Source organism: Lemur catta, chromosome 3, assembly GCF_020740605.2.
Source record: "Lemur catta isolate mLemCat1 chromosome 3, mLemCat1.pri, whole genome shotgun sequence".
Classification (NCBI taxonomy): domain Eukaryota; kingdom Metazoa; phylum Chordata; class Mammalia; order Primates; family Lemuridae; genus Lemur; species Lemur catta.
This window is the reverse complement of record NC_059130.1, coordinates 27,933,602-27,951,880: the sequence shown is the minus strand read 5'-3', so window position 1 is coordinate 27,951,880 and position 18,279 is coordinate 27,933,602. Positions and strand designations below refer to the sequence as shown.

Sequence of the window (18,279 nt, the reverse complement as noted above, 5' to 3'; positions counted from 1 at the left end):
ATATAGAATAGTTTCAGGATGATTAATTCAACTTTTAATGTTTCTTGTGAAAGAAAGTATACCATTTCCTAAAATAAGTATATTTTGATGTACCATAGCCTTTATTTTTTTTTAGAGACAGAGTCTTGCTCCAGGCTGGAGTGCAGTAGTTGCATGATCATAGCTCACTGTAACCTTGAATTCTTGGGCTCAAGTGATCCTCCTGTCTCAGCCTCCTGAGTAGCCAGGACTATAGGTGTGCACTGCACAGCTAATTTAAAAAAATTGTTTGTAGATATGCAGTCTAGATATGTGGTCTAACTATGTTGTTGTCCAGGTTGGTCTTGAATTCCTGGCCTAAGGCCATCCTCCTGCCTTGGCCACCCAAAGTGCCGGGATTACAGGCATGAGCCACCACACGTAGCCCTCCTTTTTGTTGAGGGGCATTTACCTGCATTATCTGATTAATATTCTCCTTTGATTTTATTTATTTGTTTGTTTGTTTGTTTTTTATCAGTGAGATTAAAAGACAACTCCTTTTTTAAAAAGTCCATAAAAGCAAATCCATGGCTAGGGACAATTTACCCCTGATGTCCAGTGGTAATTTTGGATAGTTGAAAACTGGTAGTTATATTGCTTTTAGTTTTTTGTGGATGAAGCTAAAACTAAAAATGTATAGTTACAACAGCAGAATGGGGCAGCTATGTAGATAGTTATAGAATACATGCTAAATGTGGTAGGAGAAAGTGTTATTAAAAGATAGTAGTAAGAGAAATAATAAAAAATTTTAAAGATAGCACAAAACGATTTTATTTCCTTCTTTTCTTATTCTACACTGTTTCAAATAGTGTTTCTGAATTTCATTATGGGTATATTGACTGGAACTCTGGTTGGACTAGAACTCTGGTTAGATCTGATTCAGTTGTTCCTAGGTTTTTTAATCTCATGGTCCAGAAAAAAAAATTGAAAAGAAGAAAGAAAGAAAGTTTATTGATAAGACTGACATATGGTTGCCACCATTTTACTTTCCTAAATAAATAACGTTGTTTTTTGTTTGTTTGTTGTATTTCAGCTTAAATAACGTTTTAAAAAATCTAATACCATTATTTCATAAAAGAAAAATTTTTACCACTTCAAAAGACATAAGAATAAAGTATATTCCTTTAAAATGAATATAATTTAATTTTATTACTCACTTTTAAAATTCTTATTCTCATTTTTCTATGGATGAATAAAAATATAGATCAGTCCTTGAGAACCACTAATCTAGTGTTTCTTATTATAAACAGAGGCTCTTCTATCTTATTATGCTATTTTCTTCCACAGGTAAAAGCAGCTGTCCTAATCTTTATTTTTTTACTATTAATTAATTGGTTTAACTTTTTTTTAGAGACAGGGTCTCACTCTGTCACCCAGCCTGGAGTACAATGGTGTGATCATAGCTCACTTTGACCTTGAATTCTTGGGCTCAAGCAATCCTCCAGCTTCACCCTCCCAAGTAGCTAGGACTGCAGGCATGCACCTCCATGCCTGGCTAATTTTTTAAAAAAATTTTAGAGATGAGGTCTTGCTATGTTGTGCAGGCTTGGCTTGAACTTTTGGCCTCAAGCAGTCCTCCTACCTCAGCCTCCCAAAGTGCTGGGATTACAGACGTGAGCTACCGCGCCCAGCTTCTTTTTCATAATTTTTAGAATAAGCTTTTGAGTATTTGAGACATTTAATAGATTCATGACTTGTTGAATTAAATACTCAGTTTTTGGGTTCATCATAGTGACTGACCATGAACTACGCTGTGATGTTAAGGTTGATGTGATAGACAGCATCGAAATTGTGTCTCGGACCCGGGAACTCTACGTAGATGATTCACCACTGGAACTGATGGTGAGGGCATTGGATATTGAAGGTAAAGAACTTGAGAGGATTCAACATTACCTAAAATAAAACAATACTGCTTTAGGTTTAGCCCTTGGAAACAGAAGCTTGAGTGACAAAAGAAGATTAGAAATAATACTTACTTTCTCATTTGGAACTCATGTAGATGACAAATTAATAATTCTGAGTATAGTTCAATGTATTAGCTATATACTTTCATAAGATTTTCCTACTATTATTGTTAGTTATCCCAGAACTTTTTGTTTTTTTTGAGACACAGTCTCACTCTGTCACCTGGGCTACAGTGCCATGGTGTCAGCCTAGCTCACAGTAATCTCAAACTCCTGGGCTCAAGCGAACCTCTTGCCTCAGCCTCCTGAGTAACTGGAACTACAGGCATGCACCACCACACCCGGCTAATTTTTACTATTTTTAGTAAAGATGGGGTCTCACTCTTGCTCAGGCTGGTCTCAAACTCCTGAGTTCAAGTGATCCTCCCACCTCGGCCTCCCAGAGTGCTAGGATTACAGGCATGAGCCACTGTACCTAGCCCAGAACTTTTCTTAAATATCCAAAGTCTGCCACTGAGCTTCTGCTGATAGTCCCTAGACTGACAATTAAAAACATTTTTTGGAATTTATTGCTAGCTCTGTTTTGATCAGTTCACTTTGTATAGGAAAATTAAATGTAAACCTGTGAAAAAGTTATAATTTTAAGTTAATCTCTCTTGAGACTGATTTTATATTGCTTTTAATACTGTATACTATGCTAATGCTGTAATATGGTAATGAAACACTTAAATTTATTGCAATTGTAAACTATTTAGTAAAAAGTAATTTCTTTAAATCTGAAAAATGAACTATTCTGCAATCTAGTTTCTATACAAATTTTTGTTGAAGGGACCAGGATTAAGGATGCCTGTCAATCATAAGGTGGCTTTTACATAGGAACAGAAAGAATATGGCATAATTTTTGTCAAGCAGTTTATCAGCTTGAGTCCTTTTACTTTCAGAAAGCTTGTATAGCAACAGCACTTATATCGTGCAGGGATCTTCTTCATAAATGTATCTTTTTTTTTTTTTGAGACAGAGTCTCTCTCTGTTGCGCGGGCTAGAGTGAGTGCTGTGGCATCAGCCTAGCTCACAGCAACCTCAAACTCCTGGGCTTAAGCAATCCTACTGCCTCAGCCTCCCGAGTAGCTGGGACTACAGGCATGCGCCACCATGCCCAGCTAATTTTTTCTATATATATTTTTAGTTGTCCATATAATTTCTTTCTATTTTTAGTAGAGACGGGGTCTGGCTCTTGCTCAGGCTGGTCTCGAACTGCTGAGCTCCAGCGATCCACCCGCCTCGGCCTCCCAGAGTGCTAGGATTACAGACATGAGCCACCGTGCCCGGCCTCATAATTGTATCTTAATTCATTAATGATAGTGCTTCTATTTGTTAATGAAAGAAGCCTCAAAATAATTTTCTAGTTAGATTTCCCTTTCTTGTTGTAGATACCTGAATATTTTTCAATATGTGATTCTGTCTTGTCTGCTTTTGGCTTGCTCTACAGGAAATACTTTTAGTAGTTTGGCAGGGATGACGTTTGAGTGGAGCATTGCCCAGGATAACGAGTCAGCAAGAGAACTGTCTAGCAAAATTAGGTAAACTTGAAAACAAACATAAATCATCTGACTTTGAAGGAAACATCTGCCGTTAAGTGGCACACTGAACAGCAACCATTTGTGTGGACTTTGATAATCCTTCTGTCTGGACTTTTTATTTGTATGTTTATTTATTTTGAGACAGTCTCACTCTGTTGCCCAGGCTAGAGTGCAGTGGCATCATCATAGCTCACTGCAACCTCAAACTCCTGGGCTCAAGTGATCCTCTTGCCTCAGCCTTCCCAGTAGCTGAGATTACAGGTTCATGCCACAACACCTAACTGGTTTTTTCTATTTTTTGTAGAGACAGGGGACTTGTTATGTTGCTCAGTCTGGTCTCGAACTCTTGGCCTCAAGTGATCCTCTTGTCTTAGCCTCCCAAAGTGCTAGGATTACAGGCATGAGCCACAGGCCTGGCCTGTCTGGACTTTTTTGAAACAGATAAATTCACTGGGGGAAATGTCTTTGATAGAATGACATATGATATAGTTGTGGGTACCTTTATAATAGCTTAATTTGAGCCATTACAGAGGAGTTCATGAGCTCAGGTCTATACAATTATTTGAGCATGGGGTATCTTCTAGCATTTTTCTTGCTCAAACTATTTGCCCATGCTGAAGCAGTGAATACAATAATAATAAGAAATTTTGCCTTTGGTTCCAAGGAGATCTCAGACAATCCAAGTTTTAGTTCCACAACAATTTTAGCCAGAGGCACATTATAGTCCTTCTAGAAAACTGAAATTTTAAAACTTTTTACACTCTATAGACATTGTTTAAAGTCGCTTAGGGACTTTTAGAAGAAGACATTGTTTGATTCTGCTAAAAACAAATTTCATTTTATATCTTTAGGATTCTGAAATACTCTGAAGCAGAATATTCTCCCCCTGTCTATATAGCTGAGATGGAAAAAGAAGAGAAACAAGGAGATATGATTTTGGTGTCTGGGATTAGAACTGGTGCTGCTGTTGTAAAAGTTAGAATTTATGAACCATTCTATAAGGTAAAAATTTTGTGCTTTCATCTAATAGTCTTGCCTATGGAAAATATAGTTTTTTATGTTTATCTATAGTAGAAGCCCTCTAACCTGATGTGATTTGGGCCAATAGTTGGCTATTTAATTGAAAAAGTCATTTGAAGTGGGTAAGCATTAAAAAAAACCTTGTCTTCCTTAAACATTTTATTAACTAATTATAATTACAAATGTCAATGATATTTTCTCTTAAAACATATAACTTCATTTTTTTTTACTTTAGTATCAGATCTTATATAACTAAATTTTATTAACCAATCCTTTGATATAAGTCCAAGGCCTTTCTTTAACCACGAATTCACTGATTAAAAATCTATATACACTTTCTTGCATAAACTAATTTCTAATTTCATTTTCTTTTATAGTCAAGTGAACATTTAGACATGTGTTAAGCAATTTGAGTACAGAATTCTATATTTTCAAGGATTTTCCCCCAATCTTTATATTAGCACCTTGCCTTTAACTTCTTTTCAAAACATTTAAATTTTTTATAGAAACAATAGCTCTCTTTTCACATTTATAGTTTTTGTTTTAAGGTAATTATAATTACAAGTACAACTGGCATAAATAGGTTTGGGAAAAACAAATGTCTTTTGGTAAGCATTTAATTCAAGCAGCAAGAACACAAGAGTGTGATTATCCTAGAGAGCAGCCTACCGACCTTGTGTGGGGTAAGTCTTCACAAGAATCAGTGTGTTCAACAGAGAGTAACTTGAAGTAACTTAATCTGGCAAATCAGTTAATTGTAGATTGGCTAAAAGAATTTCTGTTGCATACAGTCAAGTCTTACCTTTTCTTATTTCAGCATACTTGCCTTTTTGTTTGCCTACTTCTTTAGACAGCTTTTCATTTTCTTTTTCTTCTTTTTTTTTTTTTGAGACAGAGTCTCACTCTGTCGCCCTGGGTAGAGTGCAGTGGTGTCATCATAGGTCACAGCAACCTGAAACTCAAGCAATCCTCCTGCCTCAGCCTCCTGAGTAGCTAGAAATACAGGTGGCACCAGCATGCCCAGCTAATTTTTCTATTTTTAGTAGAGACGGGGTCTCACTCTTGCTCAGGTTGGTCCAGAACTCCTGAGCTTAAGCGATCCTCCTGCCTCGGCCTCTCAGAGTGCAGAATTACAGGCGTGAGCCACCACAACCTGAGCGACAGCTTTTCATTTTCTATTCTTAGTCTGAGTGACTTACAAAGTTAATATGGCATTAAGACTCATGATCAATTTTTAAGGCTGAAATTATGATTTGTGATTAGGAAAGCATTTTTTAAAATCTTTGTAAAAAAAATTTAAAAGAAGCTTTTAAGAAGGAAGGTTTTAACAGAGAAGATGGCTTTGAGGATTTTGCATATGGAAATTTTGCTTCTTTTCCTCTTCTTTTAGAAAGTGGCGGCAGCATTGATACGTCTGCTGGTTTTAGAGAATATATTTCTTATGCCATCCCATGATATTTATCTATTAGTAGGAGCGCATATTAAATACCAAGTTGCAAAAATGGTTCAAGGAAGAATGACAGGTAAGGTGATTTTTCTTTTCCTATGACTAAAATTGCCCAGAATTTTCTGCTGACAAGACGATAAGCAACTCCACATTACATATGAAAAATACTTCTTTGTGTTTTTAGATTTTGTGGTAAGGTATTTCTTAATTGCTATACCTAACTAATACTGGAAAGAGATAGTCCCCACATCTTGAGCATGTTAATGGCATAGTTAGGCTACTTAGCTTCAGTGCCCATAGGCATCTGAATTCTCTATTAAAACAAAAATCAAAATTTACCAGCTTTTGTGAGGAAAGTGAAAACACTTTACCAGAAGGGATTTGAATGATCAACTTTTTGAAAGTTGTTTCCTGAGAAACTCTATTTCTTTTCTTTCTTTCTTTCTTTTTTTTTTTTTTTTTTTTGAGACAGAGTCTCACTCTGTTGCCTGGCTAGAGTGAGTGCCGTGGCATCTGCCTAGCTCACAGCAACCTCAAACTCCTGGGCTTAAGCGATCCTACTGCCTCAGCCTCCCAAGTAGCTGGAACTACAGGCATGTGCCACCATGCCCGGCTAATTTTTTCTATATATATTTTTAGTTGTCCATATAATTTCTTTCTATTTTTAGTAGAGACGGGGTCTCACTCTTGCTCAGGCTGGTCTTGAACTCCTGACCTCGAGCGATCCACCCGCCTCGGCCTCCCAGAGTGCTAGGATTACAGGCGTGAGCCACCGCGCCTGGCCTCTTTTTTTTTTTAAGCTAATCATACATCTTTTGAGAATATTTCTTTCTCTCTCTCTCTTTTTTTTTTTTTTTTTTACCAAATTCTCTCTCAGTAGTATCATAGAAACTCAGTTTATCAACTGAAATACTCTATTGGCCCTAAAAGTCCCATTAAGTGTATAAAGTGTGCATTGGCTCCACTAATATTAGTCCTTTCCTTACTTGCCTAGTAGTGATTCCTCCTGCTACTCAGTTCACTAGTTGGTAAGAATACAAGCAATACTCGCAATAAACTCATATAGTATTACCCCACAAATGTCTTCATCATTGTGGGAAAGAAATTAGGAGCAGATCCTACACTTATTTTAGGCCTGCTTCCTGATCTTTCTCTTATAATCCAACAATATACCATTATCCACTGGAATGGCAGCTGTCATTACATTTATGTATCTTTCATGTGTTACAGAGGTGAAATTTCCCCTGGAACATTATACACTGGAATTGCAAGACCATAGAGTTGCACTTACTGGGATTCCTTCTGGGAAAGTGGCTTTACTGGATGAGAAAACAGCCACAGTGACTGCCTTCCAACTGGGACAAACTAATCTTGTCTTTGTCCATAAAAGTATCCTTTTCTTCAAGTTTTAGCTGCCAATCTACACTTCCCTGAGCATGCTATACATATTCCTTGGTAAAATAGTTTATTAAGAGTGATTATAATGCTATTAGGATGTTTTCCTAAAGGTTTTTTTTTTGTTTTGTTTTGTTTTGAGACAGAGTCTTGCTCTGTTGCCCGGGCTAGAGTGAGTGCCGTGGCGTCAGCCTAGCTCACAGCAACCTCAAACTCCTGGGCTTAAGCAATCCTACTGCCTCAGCCTCCCGAGTAGCTGGGACTACAGGCATGCGCCACCATGCCCGGCTAATTTTTTGTATATATATTTTTAGTTGTCCAGATAATTTTTATTTCTATTTTTAGTAGAGACGAGGTCTCGCTCAGGCTGGTCTCGAACTCCTGACCTCGAGCGATCCACCCGCCTCGGCCTCCCAGAGTGCTAGGATTACAGGCGTGAGCCACCGCGCCCGGCCTCCTAAAGGTTTTATATTTAACAAAGAAGTATAAATTATTGTAGTAATTTCTAAGAAAGGGTAGGTAGAGAAAAGAAGAGTAGTTGGAATTTGGGATCTGTTGACTTCTATGCTTAACTGCAACCTCAATCAAATTGTTATTAGGTGACTGGGGAAAATGGAGTTTGGAGGAATATGTGTGAATTTTATTTAATTTGTTCTTTACTATTTTCACATGATAAGTGAGAAAAGATGGTATTGTCGCAGTAGATGTTTAATATTTTTTAAAAATTGAGTTGAGAGTAATTTTTTTAAATTCACTAAACCTCTGTAAGGATTCAACACATGAGAAGTACATAGAGCTGTTATAATCAATGAAAGCAAAACAGAATGAAGATTTAAATTCTCAGGAAGTTGAAACATGATTTGTACTCCAATTCTCCGTGTTTGATTTGGAAATATTTCCTATTTTTAAATATTTGACTCTGAAAGAAATTAATTCATTCAGCAAATATCTATCATATTCCTATTATAGGCTCAGCATATTTCTAAACATTGGGTATACTGACTGCTATTTTACCCAGCATAGTTAGGGAAGTCCTCTCTGATAAGGTGACATTGGACCAATGAGTCATGCAGATATTTGGGTGAAAGAGCTCCAGGAAAAGGAAAGAGCAATTGTAAAAGTTCTGAAGCAGGAACGTATTTAGCATGATTAAAGAAGAGCAAGGTGGGGGGGGCGCAGTGGCTCACGCCTGTAATCCTAGCACTCTGGGAGGCCGAGGTGGGTGGATTGCTCGAGGTCAGGAGTTCGAGACCAGCCTCAGCAAGAGCGAGACCCCATCTCTACTAAAAAAAATAGAAAGAAACTATCTGGCCAACTAAAAAATATGTATAGAAAAAATTAGCCGGGCATGGTGGCACATGCCTGTAGTCCCAGCTACTGGGGAGGCTGAGGCAGTAGGATCCCTTAATCCCAGGAGATTGAGGTTGCTGTGAGCTAGGCTGACGCCACGGCACTCACTCTAGCCTGGGCAACACAGCGAGACTCTGTCTCAAAAAAAAAAAAAGAAAGAACAAGGAAGACAGCCAGGCTGAAGTGCAGTGAATCTGGAGAAAGTGGTAGAAGAGGTAATAGAGTAGAGGAGGGGCAGATTATGTAGGGCCTACTAGTCTTACTCTGAATAAGAATCTGTCAGGCTTGAAAGATACAGTATTTCTTCTAGAATAGTGTTAGTAAGCTATTTATATTATTTGTCTAACATGTATTTAGGAGAGATATTGATCAAGGTTATTAATATTTGTTCTTTAGATACTTTAAGGTACCTAGGACATTTGTCAACAAATACAACAGTACCTACAAAATAAACAGTTTTTCAATATTTATTGAGACCTGTGTGTCAGGCACTTCCCTGAATTTCCCAGGCAGACTTAAATGATTTTTTTTTCATATTCTCAATTCATATTGTTATTTCTTCCAAAGTAGCAAATATTAAAATATATTTTATTTGTCTATTCGTGTATATTTCTTGAGGACATGGTTGGTGACTATTCATAATTTGTCCCCGCACCTGGCACGGCGTGGCTGGTGGTACTGTTCATGGAGATGGGGAATATAAGAGAAGGAGCAGTTCTAAGGGAAAAGATAATGAGTTCAGTTTTCACATTAACTTGAAGTACCTGTGGGACAGATATCCAAGCAAAAATTTTCATTATGCCTCTGGAGGAGAAAGATTGAGAGTGAAGATAAATATTTGAAAGTTATCAGTTTATAGATAGGTGATCGCTGAAGCTATTGTAGATAAAATCACCTAGGGACAGTATATAGAGTGAGAAGATAAGTTGGCCAAAGACAGTACTGTGTCATGCCAGCTTCTAAGGTTCATATGGAAGAAAAGGAACTCTAAAGGAGACCCAGAAAGAATGCTTAAAAAGTAGTAGGAAAACCAGACAGTAGAGGTAACCAAATGAGGAATTTATGAAGAGGAGAATGTACTCAGGTAAAATCTGGCAGTGATGTCAAGGTAAGATAAACACTGAAAGGCTGTAGTAACTAGAAGGTCTTGGGTCACTTTGTCAGTAAAACAGCTTGGCCTTGAAAAGAAGAGAAAAACAAGAAAAACAAGGTAGAAATTTGAAAAAGACATAAGGAGGACTTTTTTTTTTTTTGAGATAGGAAAAACGTGAACATGTATGTAAGTTAAACAGAGAGAGATGGCAGAGATTTGGGAGAAAAGAGAGTCAGTTGATGAAGCGAGTTTTCTGAGAGGCAAGAGAAAAATGAGATGCAGACACGAGTGGAAACACTAGATCAAAGGAAGGATATCTTATTCTGATATGGGAGGAATGAATTGGTTTAGAGACCTGTTGAGAGGTTTCCTCATCTGAAAAATGAAGGGAATGTTGTATTTCTGCATTTCCTTCTAGCTCTTTGTGTTTTTTTTTTTTTCCAGAGACAGGGTCTCGCTTTGTCACCCATACTGGAGTGCAGTAAAATAATAGCTCACCGTAACCTCAAACTCCTGGGCTCAAGCTATCTTCCCGCCTCAACCTCCTGAGTAGCTAGGACTGTAGGTGCATGACTGTAGCCACCATGTCTGGCTAATTTTTTAAAAAGTTTTTGTAGAGACACTGTCTCACTTTGTTGTCTCACTCATCCTGCCTCAATCCTCCTGTCTCAGACTCCCAAAGTGTTGGCATTACAGGCATGAGCCACTGCACCTGGCCCCTTCTATAGCTCTTATATTTTATGAATATTATATTAAAATACATGTCAGAACCTAACCTAGTTTGGCACAGAGTTGCCTATACAGTCTTTAGAAGATTTACTTTAGTGAATAGATAAAAGTAATCTTTAATTAGTATATTAATTATATGTATATCAGTAGCTCATTTGGAGTATGTGAGGCAGCTTTAAAAGTTTGATCCTCCAAGCATATTAAATATTATTTTACTTCCATTATCTCTGTAGATAATGTAGTGATAAATTATAGTCCGATTCATGACTGAATTAATACAACTTCTAAATTAGTATATTTTGAATTAATGAGTGTTTTCTGTTTAGTCGTCTCAGGTACACATTTCTCAGAGCAGAAGTAATTTCTTCTTAGCTTTCAGATGTGGTATCTTTTTGAGAAGGAAGCATATTCCTAATTCGATTCTATACAGAGAAATATTGGAATAAATTTGCATTTCTGCTAGAATTTAACTGAAATGGTAGTGGGTAGTATGATATAAAGTGACCCAGAAATATCTTTGGTGGCAAATAGAAAACATTTTCATAGCAAAGATTTGCTGCAGGTAATAGAAAATCAACTAGTGATTTTGAAACTGTCTGTGGAGTCCTGGGCATGTTGGCAGATGGCAAGTCATGCCCTTTCCTCCCCCTCCATCATTACTCATCATCCCTTTAGACAGAAAGTCTCCTCCTCCAGAATGGCACCTCTTTGTCCTGTTCTCCATGTTGGGCTCCTGTGTAAGAATATTTGAAGAAAGGGATCTGCAGCTAAATGAATGTTAAAAGCACAGAGCATGATCTTTTTTTCTGCCATTCCACTTCCTCAAATTTGAAATTCAGGAATACCTGACTCATGTGATTACTAAAAGTCCCTCAGACTTTTTGCAGAAGTGTACACATTTAAGTTTTGACTTTCCAAAGGATAATAAAAGAAAAGATTTTTGTTTGTGGGTTTGTTATTTTTTTTCTTTGATACCTCACCTTTTTCTTTTCACTCAACTGTGGTTTACATGGTTTCCTTAAGCAAAAATTAAGATGTCCATATGCGATCCGTATCTGGACTCCCACACTGCACCATATATGTTGTAGAGCCTGGATTTTTAGGTATTTTTAGATAATAGTTTTCAGAAAATTGTATAGTTTAAACAATTTCACTAAAATGAGTGCGTTAAAAACTAGAGTGCTGGCCGAGCATGGTGGCTCACGCCTGTAATCCTAGCACTCTGGGAGGCCGAGATGGGTGGATCGTTTGAGCTCAGAAAGTTTGAGACTAGCCTGAGCAAGAGTGAGACCCTGTCTCTACTAAAAATATAGAAAGAAATTAGCTAGACAACTAAAAATATATAGAAAAATTAGCTGGGCATGGTGGCACATGCCTGTAGTCCCAACTACATGGGAGGCTGAGGCAGAAGGATTGCTTGAGCCAGGAGTTTGAGGTTGCTGTGAGCTGACACCAGCCATGGCACTCTAGCCTGGGCAACAGAGTGAGACTCTGTCTCAAAAAAAAAAACAAAAACTAGAGTGCTTCTTAATTAATTTCAAATTCAACCTTACTTTGACATGTTTTCTCCCATTGTTCTGGATAAATGCCATCTTCAGAGTGAAATATTTTGAAAGAGATTGTGAAAAACTGTGAAAATCCATGTAATATAGTCTTTAGAGTTAGGAAGAGAGACTTTATACAAGAAAAAAGGACTTTTAATTTCCTTAGACCATATGAAACAATGACTGTGACTGAAAGAGGTGGAAATATTGCCTCACACATTAAGAAAGAGCCACCACTGTGATTTATTCTTGTCTATAGAAATAAATGATAGCATTTCTTTATACCTGAAATGAGCTAAGTTAAACCAGGATTTTTCAAACCCTTAATTATTATACAATTTGAGAGAAGGAATGAAAATGTCTGCTTTGGAAACCATCTCCATCTCTTAGCAAGTTTTGCTGTTTAAATAGCTTTTTTATTTTATTATTATTTTTTTTGAGACAGAGTCTCACTTTGTCACCTGGGCTAGAGTACCGTGGCATCACAGCAACCTCAAACTCCTGGGCTCAAGCGATCCTCTTGCCTCAGCCTTCCGAATAGCTCGGACTACAGTTGCACACCACTATACCCAGCTAATTTTTACTATTTTTAGTAGAGATAGAGTCTCACTCTTGCTCAGGCTGGTCTCGAACTCCTGAGCTCAAGCCATCCTCCTGCCTCGGCCTCCCAGAGTGCTAGGATTACAGGCGTGAGCCAACACGCCCAGCCTAAGTAGCTTTTTAAAGTTTGTATTTTTTAATTCATTGTAGAAAAATGTTGGCCTCTTCTAATATTTTTGTTTCTTGATTTGTATATAGGTTTTACTGTCCAACCTGGACACCGATGGAGTCTAGAGGTGGGACAGGTGTATGTCATTACAGTAGAAGTCTTTGATAAAAGCAGCACTAAGGTCTATATTTCAGATGTGAGTCTCTCTTTTGTATTTTTCTAATCCCCTTGTACAGATAACTCCTTGAGTGGGCCATCTTTATGGCTAGAAAGCCCTCTTTCTTCTTTTGCTTCCAGACTTTTACCTTTGGAAATGCAAGTACTAGTTTTTTTATTATTATTAAATAGTTTTGTTCTTGAGGAATACTAAACCAGAAGTAAAAGATATAATTTGGTCAGAATTATACAAAGGAGTTGAAGAGAGTGCCAGTGATAACACTTTGGAGGGGATCCTCATTCTACAACTTCACTTTAGAGATGGTTACCACAGTTTTGTAGTGGTGAGAGTAGTAGTATGAGTATCAGATGTGAAGGGTTGTACTTACTCTCTAGGATCCTTTTTTTTCCCAGGATCAATTTATGGAATGGTACAAATTACAGTAAAATTTACATAAGTGATGACTTTCTATTCCTGATGCTTGCCATTAACGGAGCTTTCAAAAACCAGTACCATTTAAAAATTACATCTTCCCTACTTAGAATTTCCACAAGGGACAGCAAAGGTTTTTTTTTTTTTTTTCTATTTTTATTTTTTTTATTTCCTGAATGCATAGCCACAGTTTTATGTATGCTTTGGGATTAAAATGGCTTTAGGGAAAGAACATGTCTTCCAGTTTGTATTGTTGATTTTCAGAATCTCAGGATTTCATACAACTTTCTAGAGGATTACTTTGAAGAGCACCTAACTACTGTGAATGGATCTTACCATGTAGTAAAAGCCCTGAAAGATGGTGTTGTGGTGATAAATGCATCCCTGACTTCCATCATTTATCAGGTAGGAATTAAAAGAATGATCTTTGTATCCTAAGAACACCGAAAAGGATTGGATGACTTTTTTGTTTTTGCTTTTTAATAAAGATCTTATTTATTTATTTATTTTTTAGAGATAGGGGTCTCACTATGTCACCCAGGCTGATCTTGAGCTCCTGGCCTCAAGTTATCCTCCTACCTCAGTTTCCCAAAGTGCTGGGATTAAAGGCGTGAGCCACCAAGCCCAGCTTTGGCTTACTTGATTTGTAGGCAGATATGTGGCATATGCCAACTTTATGTTTTATAAAAATAAAAAGGATACTGATAAATAATCCACTCAGTAGTTTTTACCTCTACAAATTTTCTGTTCCAATCTTGGCTATTGTACTTACAGTATCTGCATTTGTAGTCATTGTGTATATATCATTTGGGGTTCCTTTAAAAATTATTTCATATGCATATTTCCATATGTCATCAGGTACACATAGAGTACTTTTTATTCTAAAGATCCAAAAAGTCAATATGCCATTTTATTTACCCATGCCCCAACATTGAACTTTTGCATCATTTCCAGTTTTTTGCTATTGTAAATGGCATACATTTCTTTCCTTTTGGTTAATTTCCATATTTTGTAATACCAGAAATGGAATTAGTTACTGGGTAAGGTGATAAGTAATGAATCTGTTTCTAATGTCTCCAAAATGTATAAGTGTCCTGACTTTTTTTTTTTTTCATCACCACCACCTCCTTCCTATCCTGACTTTTAGTAGCCTTCCAAACCTGCTTCCCACTCCCAAGCCTACTTTTTCTCTGATGCTCCTTTCACCCAGTTATTTAAGACAAAATCTCGAGAGTCACCCTTGACTCTGTCTTCTCCCTCAGCTTCTATCTTCAATACATTATTAAGTACTATGTTAATTCTTCTAAATGTCTCTCAAATCCATTCATTTCTTACTATTTCCACTGCTGTCTTTCATCTAGACTTCCACAGTGGCTTCCTAACTGGTATTCCTAACTCCAGTCTTGTCCCTAGCTAGAATGATATTCCAAAAACTACAAAAATGATGATGTGTTTGTTTACCTTTTTAAATTCCTTTGATGGCTACTGATTTTAAGGCAGAGTTAAAACTTCTTAACATGGTTTTATAGGACCTTCTATGAGAGAGATCACAAACTAGTAGCCTGCAAACTATCTCGGTTTATAGTCTTGCTTTTTATTTTGGCAAGTAAATTTATTTTTAATTGGGAAATTTCAAAGAAAACCCAAGATTTCTGATCTTCTTCAAAAGTATGAAGATCTGATAAAGATCAGCTGGAACAGATAGTGACCATACCATTTAGATTATACTTTTCAGTCTGCTATAGTTTCTACCACTCCCTTTTATCTTATATCCAGCTTGATAAACCAGTTTATAGTCTCTCCTGGGCACTTGTAGGCATTTGAGTCTGTAGCTCTACCTAAATGATTGGCCCCTGACAACTTCTCCAGCCTCAGGTCTTGGCACTCTCCCTCTCTTATATTTCAACCATGCTGAACTTTCAGTTCCTAGAAAATGCTTTGCTCCTTTCTGCCTCTAAGTTTTATTTTTTGTTTGTTTTGTTTTTATTAACAAATGCAATTCCTTTTGTCTACAACAATTTCTCCCTACTCAGTGTACAAGTCCATAATATCCATCATGTTCATATTTGCTCCTGTGACTATGTCTCATTTGTTCACAGTGTTTCTTTAACATTTAATAGAGTGACGTATAGTTGGTACAAATAAATATTTGTTAAATGAACATATGATATTTGGATTAGTTGTGGTCGGGTATGAAGCTACAGTCATTATTATTATTATTATTTTTGAGACAGTGTCTTGCTCTATTGCCTGAGCTAGAGTGCAATGGTGTCAGCCTAGCTCACTGCAACGTCAAAATCCTGGGCTCAAGCCAGCCTCCTGCTTCAGCCTCCATAGTAGCTGGAACTACAGGCGCACACCCCCACACCCAGCTAATTTTTTTTTTTTTTTTGGTAGAGATGGAGTATCACTATTGTGCAGGCTGGTCTTGAAGTCCTGGGCTCAAGCAATCCTCCCACCTCAGCCTTCTAAAGTGCTAGCAGTATAGGCATGAGCCACCACACTTAGCCTTTCTATATTTTTTTAGGAACCTTGCCAAATTCACTTAACAATTCTAATAATTTATCTGTAGAGTCATTTGGATTTTCTATCATATCGTCTACAACTATTGACAGTTTTGCTTCTTTCTTTCCAATCCTAACCCAATACCTGTCTCTTTTTTCCAGTCCTAATACGTTTGATTTTTTTCTGGCCTTATTCACAGTCTCTAATACAATGCTAAATAGGAATGGTAATGGTGGACATTTTTGTCTTGTTTTTGATCACAGAAAGGAAGCTTTTACCATTTCTCTTAAGTATGATATTGGCTTAGGTTTTTTTTTTTAAGATACACTCTATCAAATTCTTTAAATTTTCTTCTATTCTTAGATTCCTGTATTCTAGATGATGGATGTTGTGTTTTATTATATATTTTTATGCATCTATTAAGATGATTATGTGATTTTTTCCCCCTCTTCTGTTATTGTGGTAAATTGCAGTGATTGGTTTTTGATGTTAAACCAATTTTACATTACTGGTTTAAACCCAGTTTAGTATTTATGTATTACTTCTGAATATTGCTCAATTCTGTTTGCTAATATTTTGTTCAGAATTTTTTGCATTCCATAATGATTAACAATGTTGAGCATCTTTTTATGTACTTACTTTCAATTTGTGTGTTTTTTTTTTTTTTTTAAAGACAGGGTCTCACTCTGTCACCTGTCACCCAGGCTGGAGTAGTGGCTTGATCACAGCTCACTGCAGCCTTGAACTCCTGTTTTGCTCATTTAAAAAAATTTTTTTAAGTTGTCAGAGGCCAAAGTGGGAGGATTGCTTGAGATCAGGAGTTCAAGACCAGCCTGAGTAAGAGAGAGAGCCCCAATCTCTACAAAAAATAGAAAAAATTAGCCGGGCATGGTGGCATACACCTGTAGTCCCAGCTACTCGAGAGGCTGAGGCAGGAGGATCACTTCAGCCCAGGAGTTTGGGGTTGCTGTGAGCTACGATGACACCACAGCACTCTAGCCTGGGTGACAGAGCGAGACTCTGCCTCAAAAAAAAATAAAATAAATAAAAATTAAGTTGTCTTTTTGCTATTGATAGGTAGGATTCCTTTGTATAGTCTGGATATGAGCCCTTTATCAGATATATGTTTTGCAAATATTTTTTCCCAGTCTGTGATTGGCCTTTTCATTTCCTTAACAGTATCTTTCAGAAAGCAAAATATTTTAATAGTTTTGATGAAGTACAGTTTATCAATTTTTCCTTTCATTATTTATATTTTTGTTTTCTGTCCTAGAAATCTTTGCCTAAACAAAGGTCACAAAATCTTCTAGATTTTTTATAGTTTTAGCTTTCATGTACGGTTCTATGATATATTTCAAGTTAATTTTTATATATGGTGTGAGGTAAGGGTTGAGTTTTATTTTTTTCATATAAATACTGAATTGTCCTAGCACCATCTTTTGAAAGGATTACCCTTTCCCCTTGAATTACTTTGGAACCTTTTTCAAAAAGCAGTTGGCCTTCTGTCTGCTTTGTGGTAACTGAAAAAAAAAAAAGTTGACCATATGTAAGGGTCTGTTTTAGGACCCTTTTTTTTTTTTCTGTTAGGACCCTTTTTTTTTTTCTGGGCACTCTGCCCCTCCAAAGAGTGTGGGACTCTCTATTCTTTGATCTAAATGACTAAATCAAAGTTTTCTTTGTGTCATTACTGTAGCTTTATAGTAAGACTTATAATCATGTTTTGTAAGTCTTTGTTCTTTTTCATAATCGACTATTGTAGTTACTTGAAATTCAATATAAATTTTAGAAACCGTTTGTCAGTTTCTACCAAAAAACCTACTGGGATTTTGTTTTAATTGAGATAAAATTCACATAACATAAAACTAACCAGTTCAAAGTGTACAATTCAGTGGCATTAAGTACATTCATTATGTTGTATAACCATTACTTCTACCTAGTTCCAAAACATTTTCATCAACCTCAAAGGACACCTGATGCCCATTAAGCAGCTATTCTTCCTTCTCCCATCTGCCAAGTCTCTAGTAACCAATAATCTGCTTTCTGTCTCTAAGGATTCACCTATTCTGGATAGTTTACAAAATGGAATTAACCAGTATGTCACCTTCTGTGTCTGGCTTCCTTCACTTAGCATAAGATTTTCAAGATTCATCCGTATTGTAGCATCTATCTGTCAATGCTTCATTCCTTTTTTATGGCTGCACAATATTGCATTTTATGTATATACCACATTTTGTTTATTCATTTATTCATTGATGGACATTGGGGTTGTTTCTACCTTTTAGCTATTGTGAATAGTGCTGCTGTGAACATTCATATATAGGTTTTTATGTGAATATGCATTTTCAGTTCTCTTAGTGTACTAGGAGTGGAATTGCTGAGTTATAGGATAACTATGT

At 36.7% G+C, this 18,279-nt stretch overlaps 1 protein-coding gene across 2 annotated transcripts in view; it reads left to right on the top strand.

Moving 5' to 3' along the window:
• NUP210L (nucleoporin 210 like) overlaps window positions 1-18,279 on the top strand; it is a 98,320-nt gene that overhangs the window by 7,851 nt on the left and 72,190 nt on the right. For both annotated transcript variants that reach the window (XM_045545156.1, XM_045545155.1), the window contains exons 3-10: window positions 1,751-1,882; window positions 3,412-3,502; window positions 4,354-4,504; window positions 5,913-6,045; window positions 7,200-7,358; window positions 11,571-11,639; window positions 12,879-12,985; window positions 13,643-13,783. In XM_045545156.1, coding sequence (XP_045401112.1) covers window positions 1,751-1,882; window positions 3,412-3,502; window positions 4,354-4,504; window positions 5,913-6,045; window positions 7,200-7,358; window positions 11,571-11,639; window positions 12,879-12,985; window positions 13,643-13,783 — 983 coding nt within the window. The remainder of the gene's footprint in view (window positions 1-1,750; window positions 1,883-3,411; window positions 3,503-4,353; window positions 4,505-5,912; window positions 6,046-7,199; window positions 7,359-11,570; window positions 11,640-12,878; window positions 12,986-13,642; window positions 13,784-18,279) is intronic.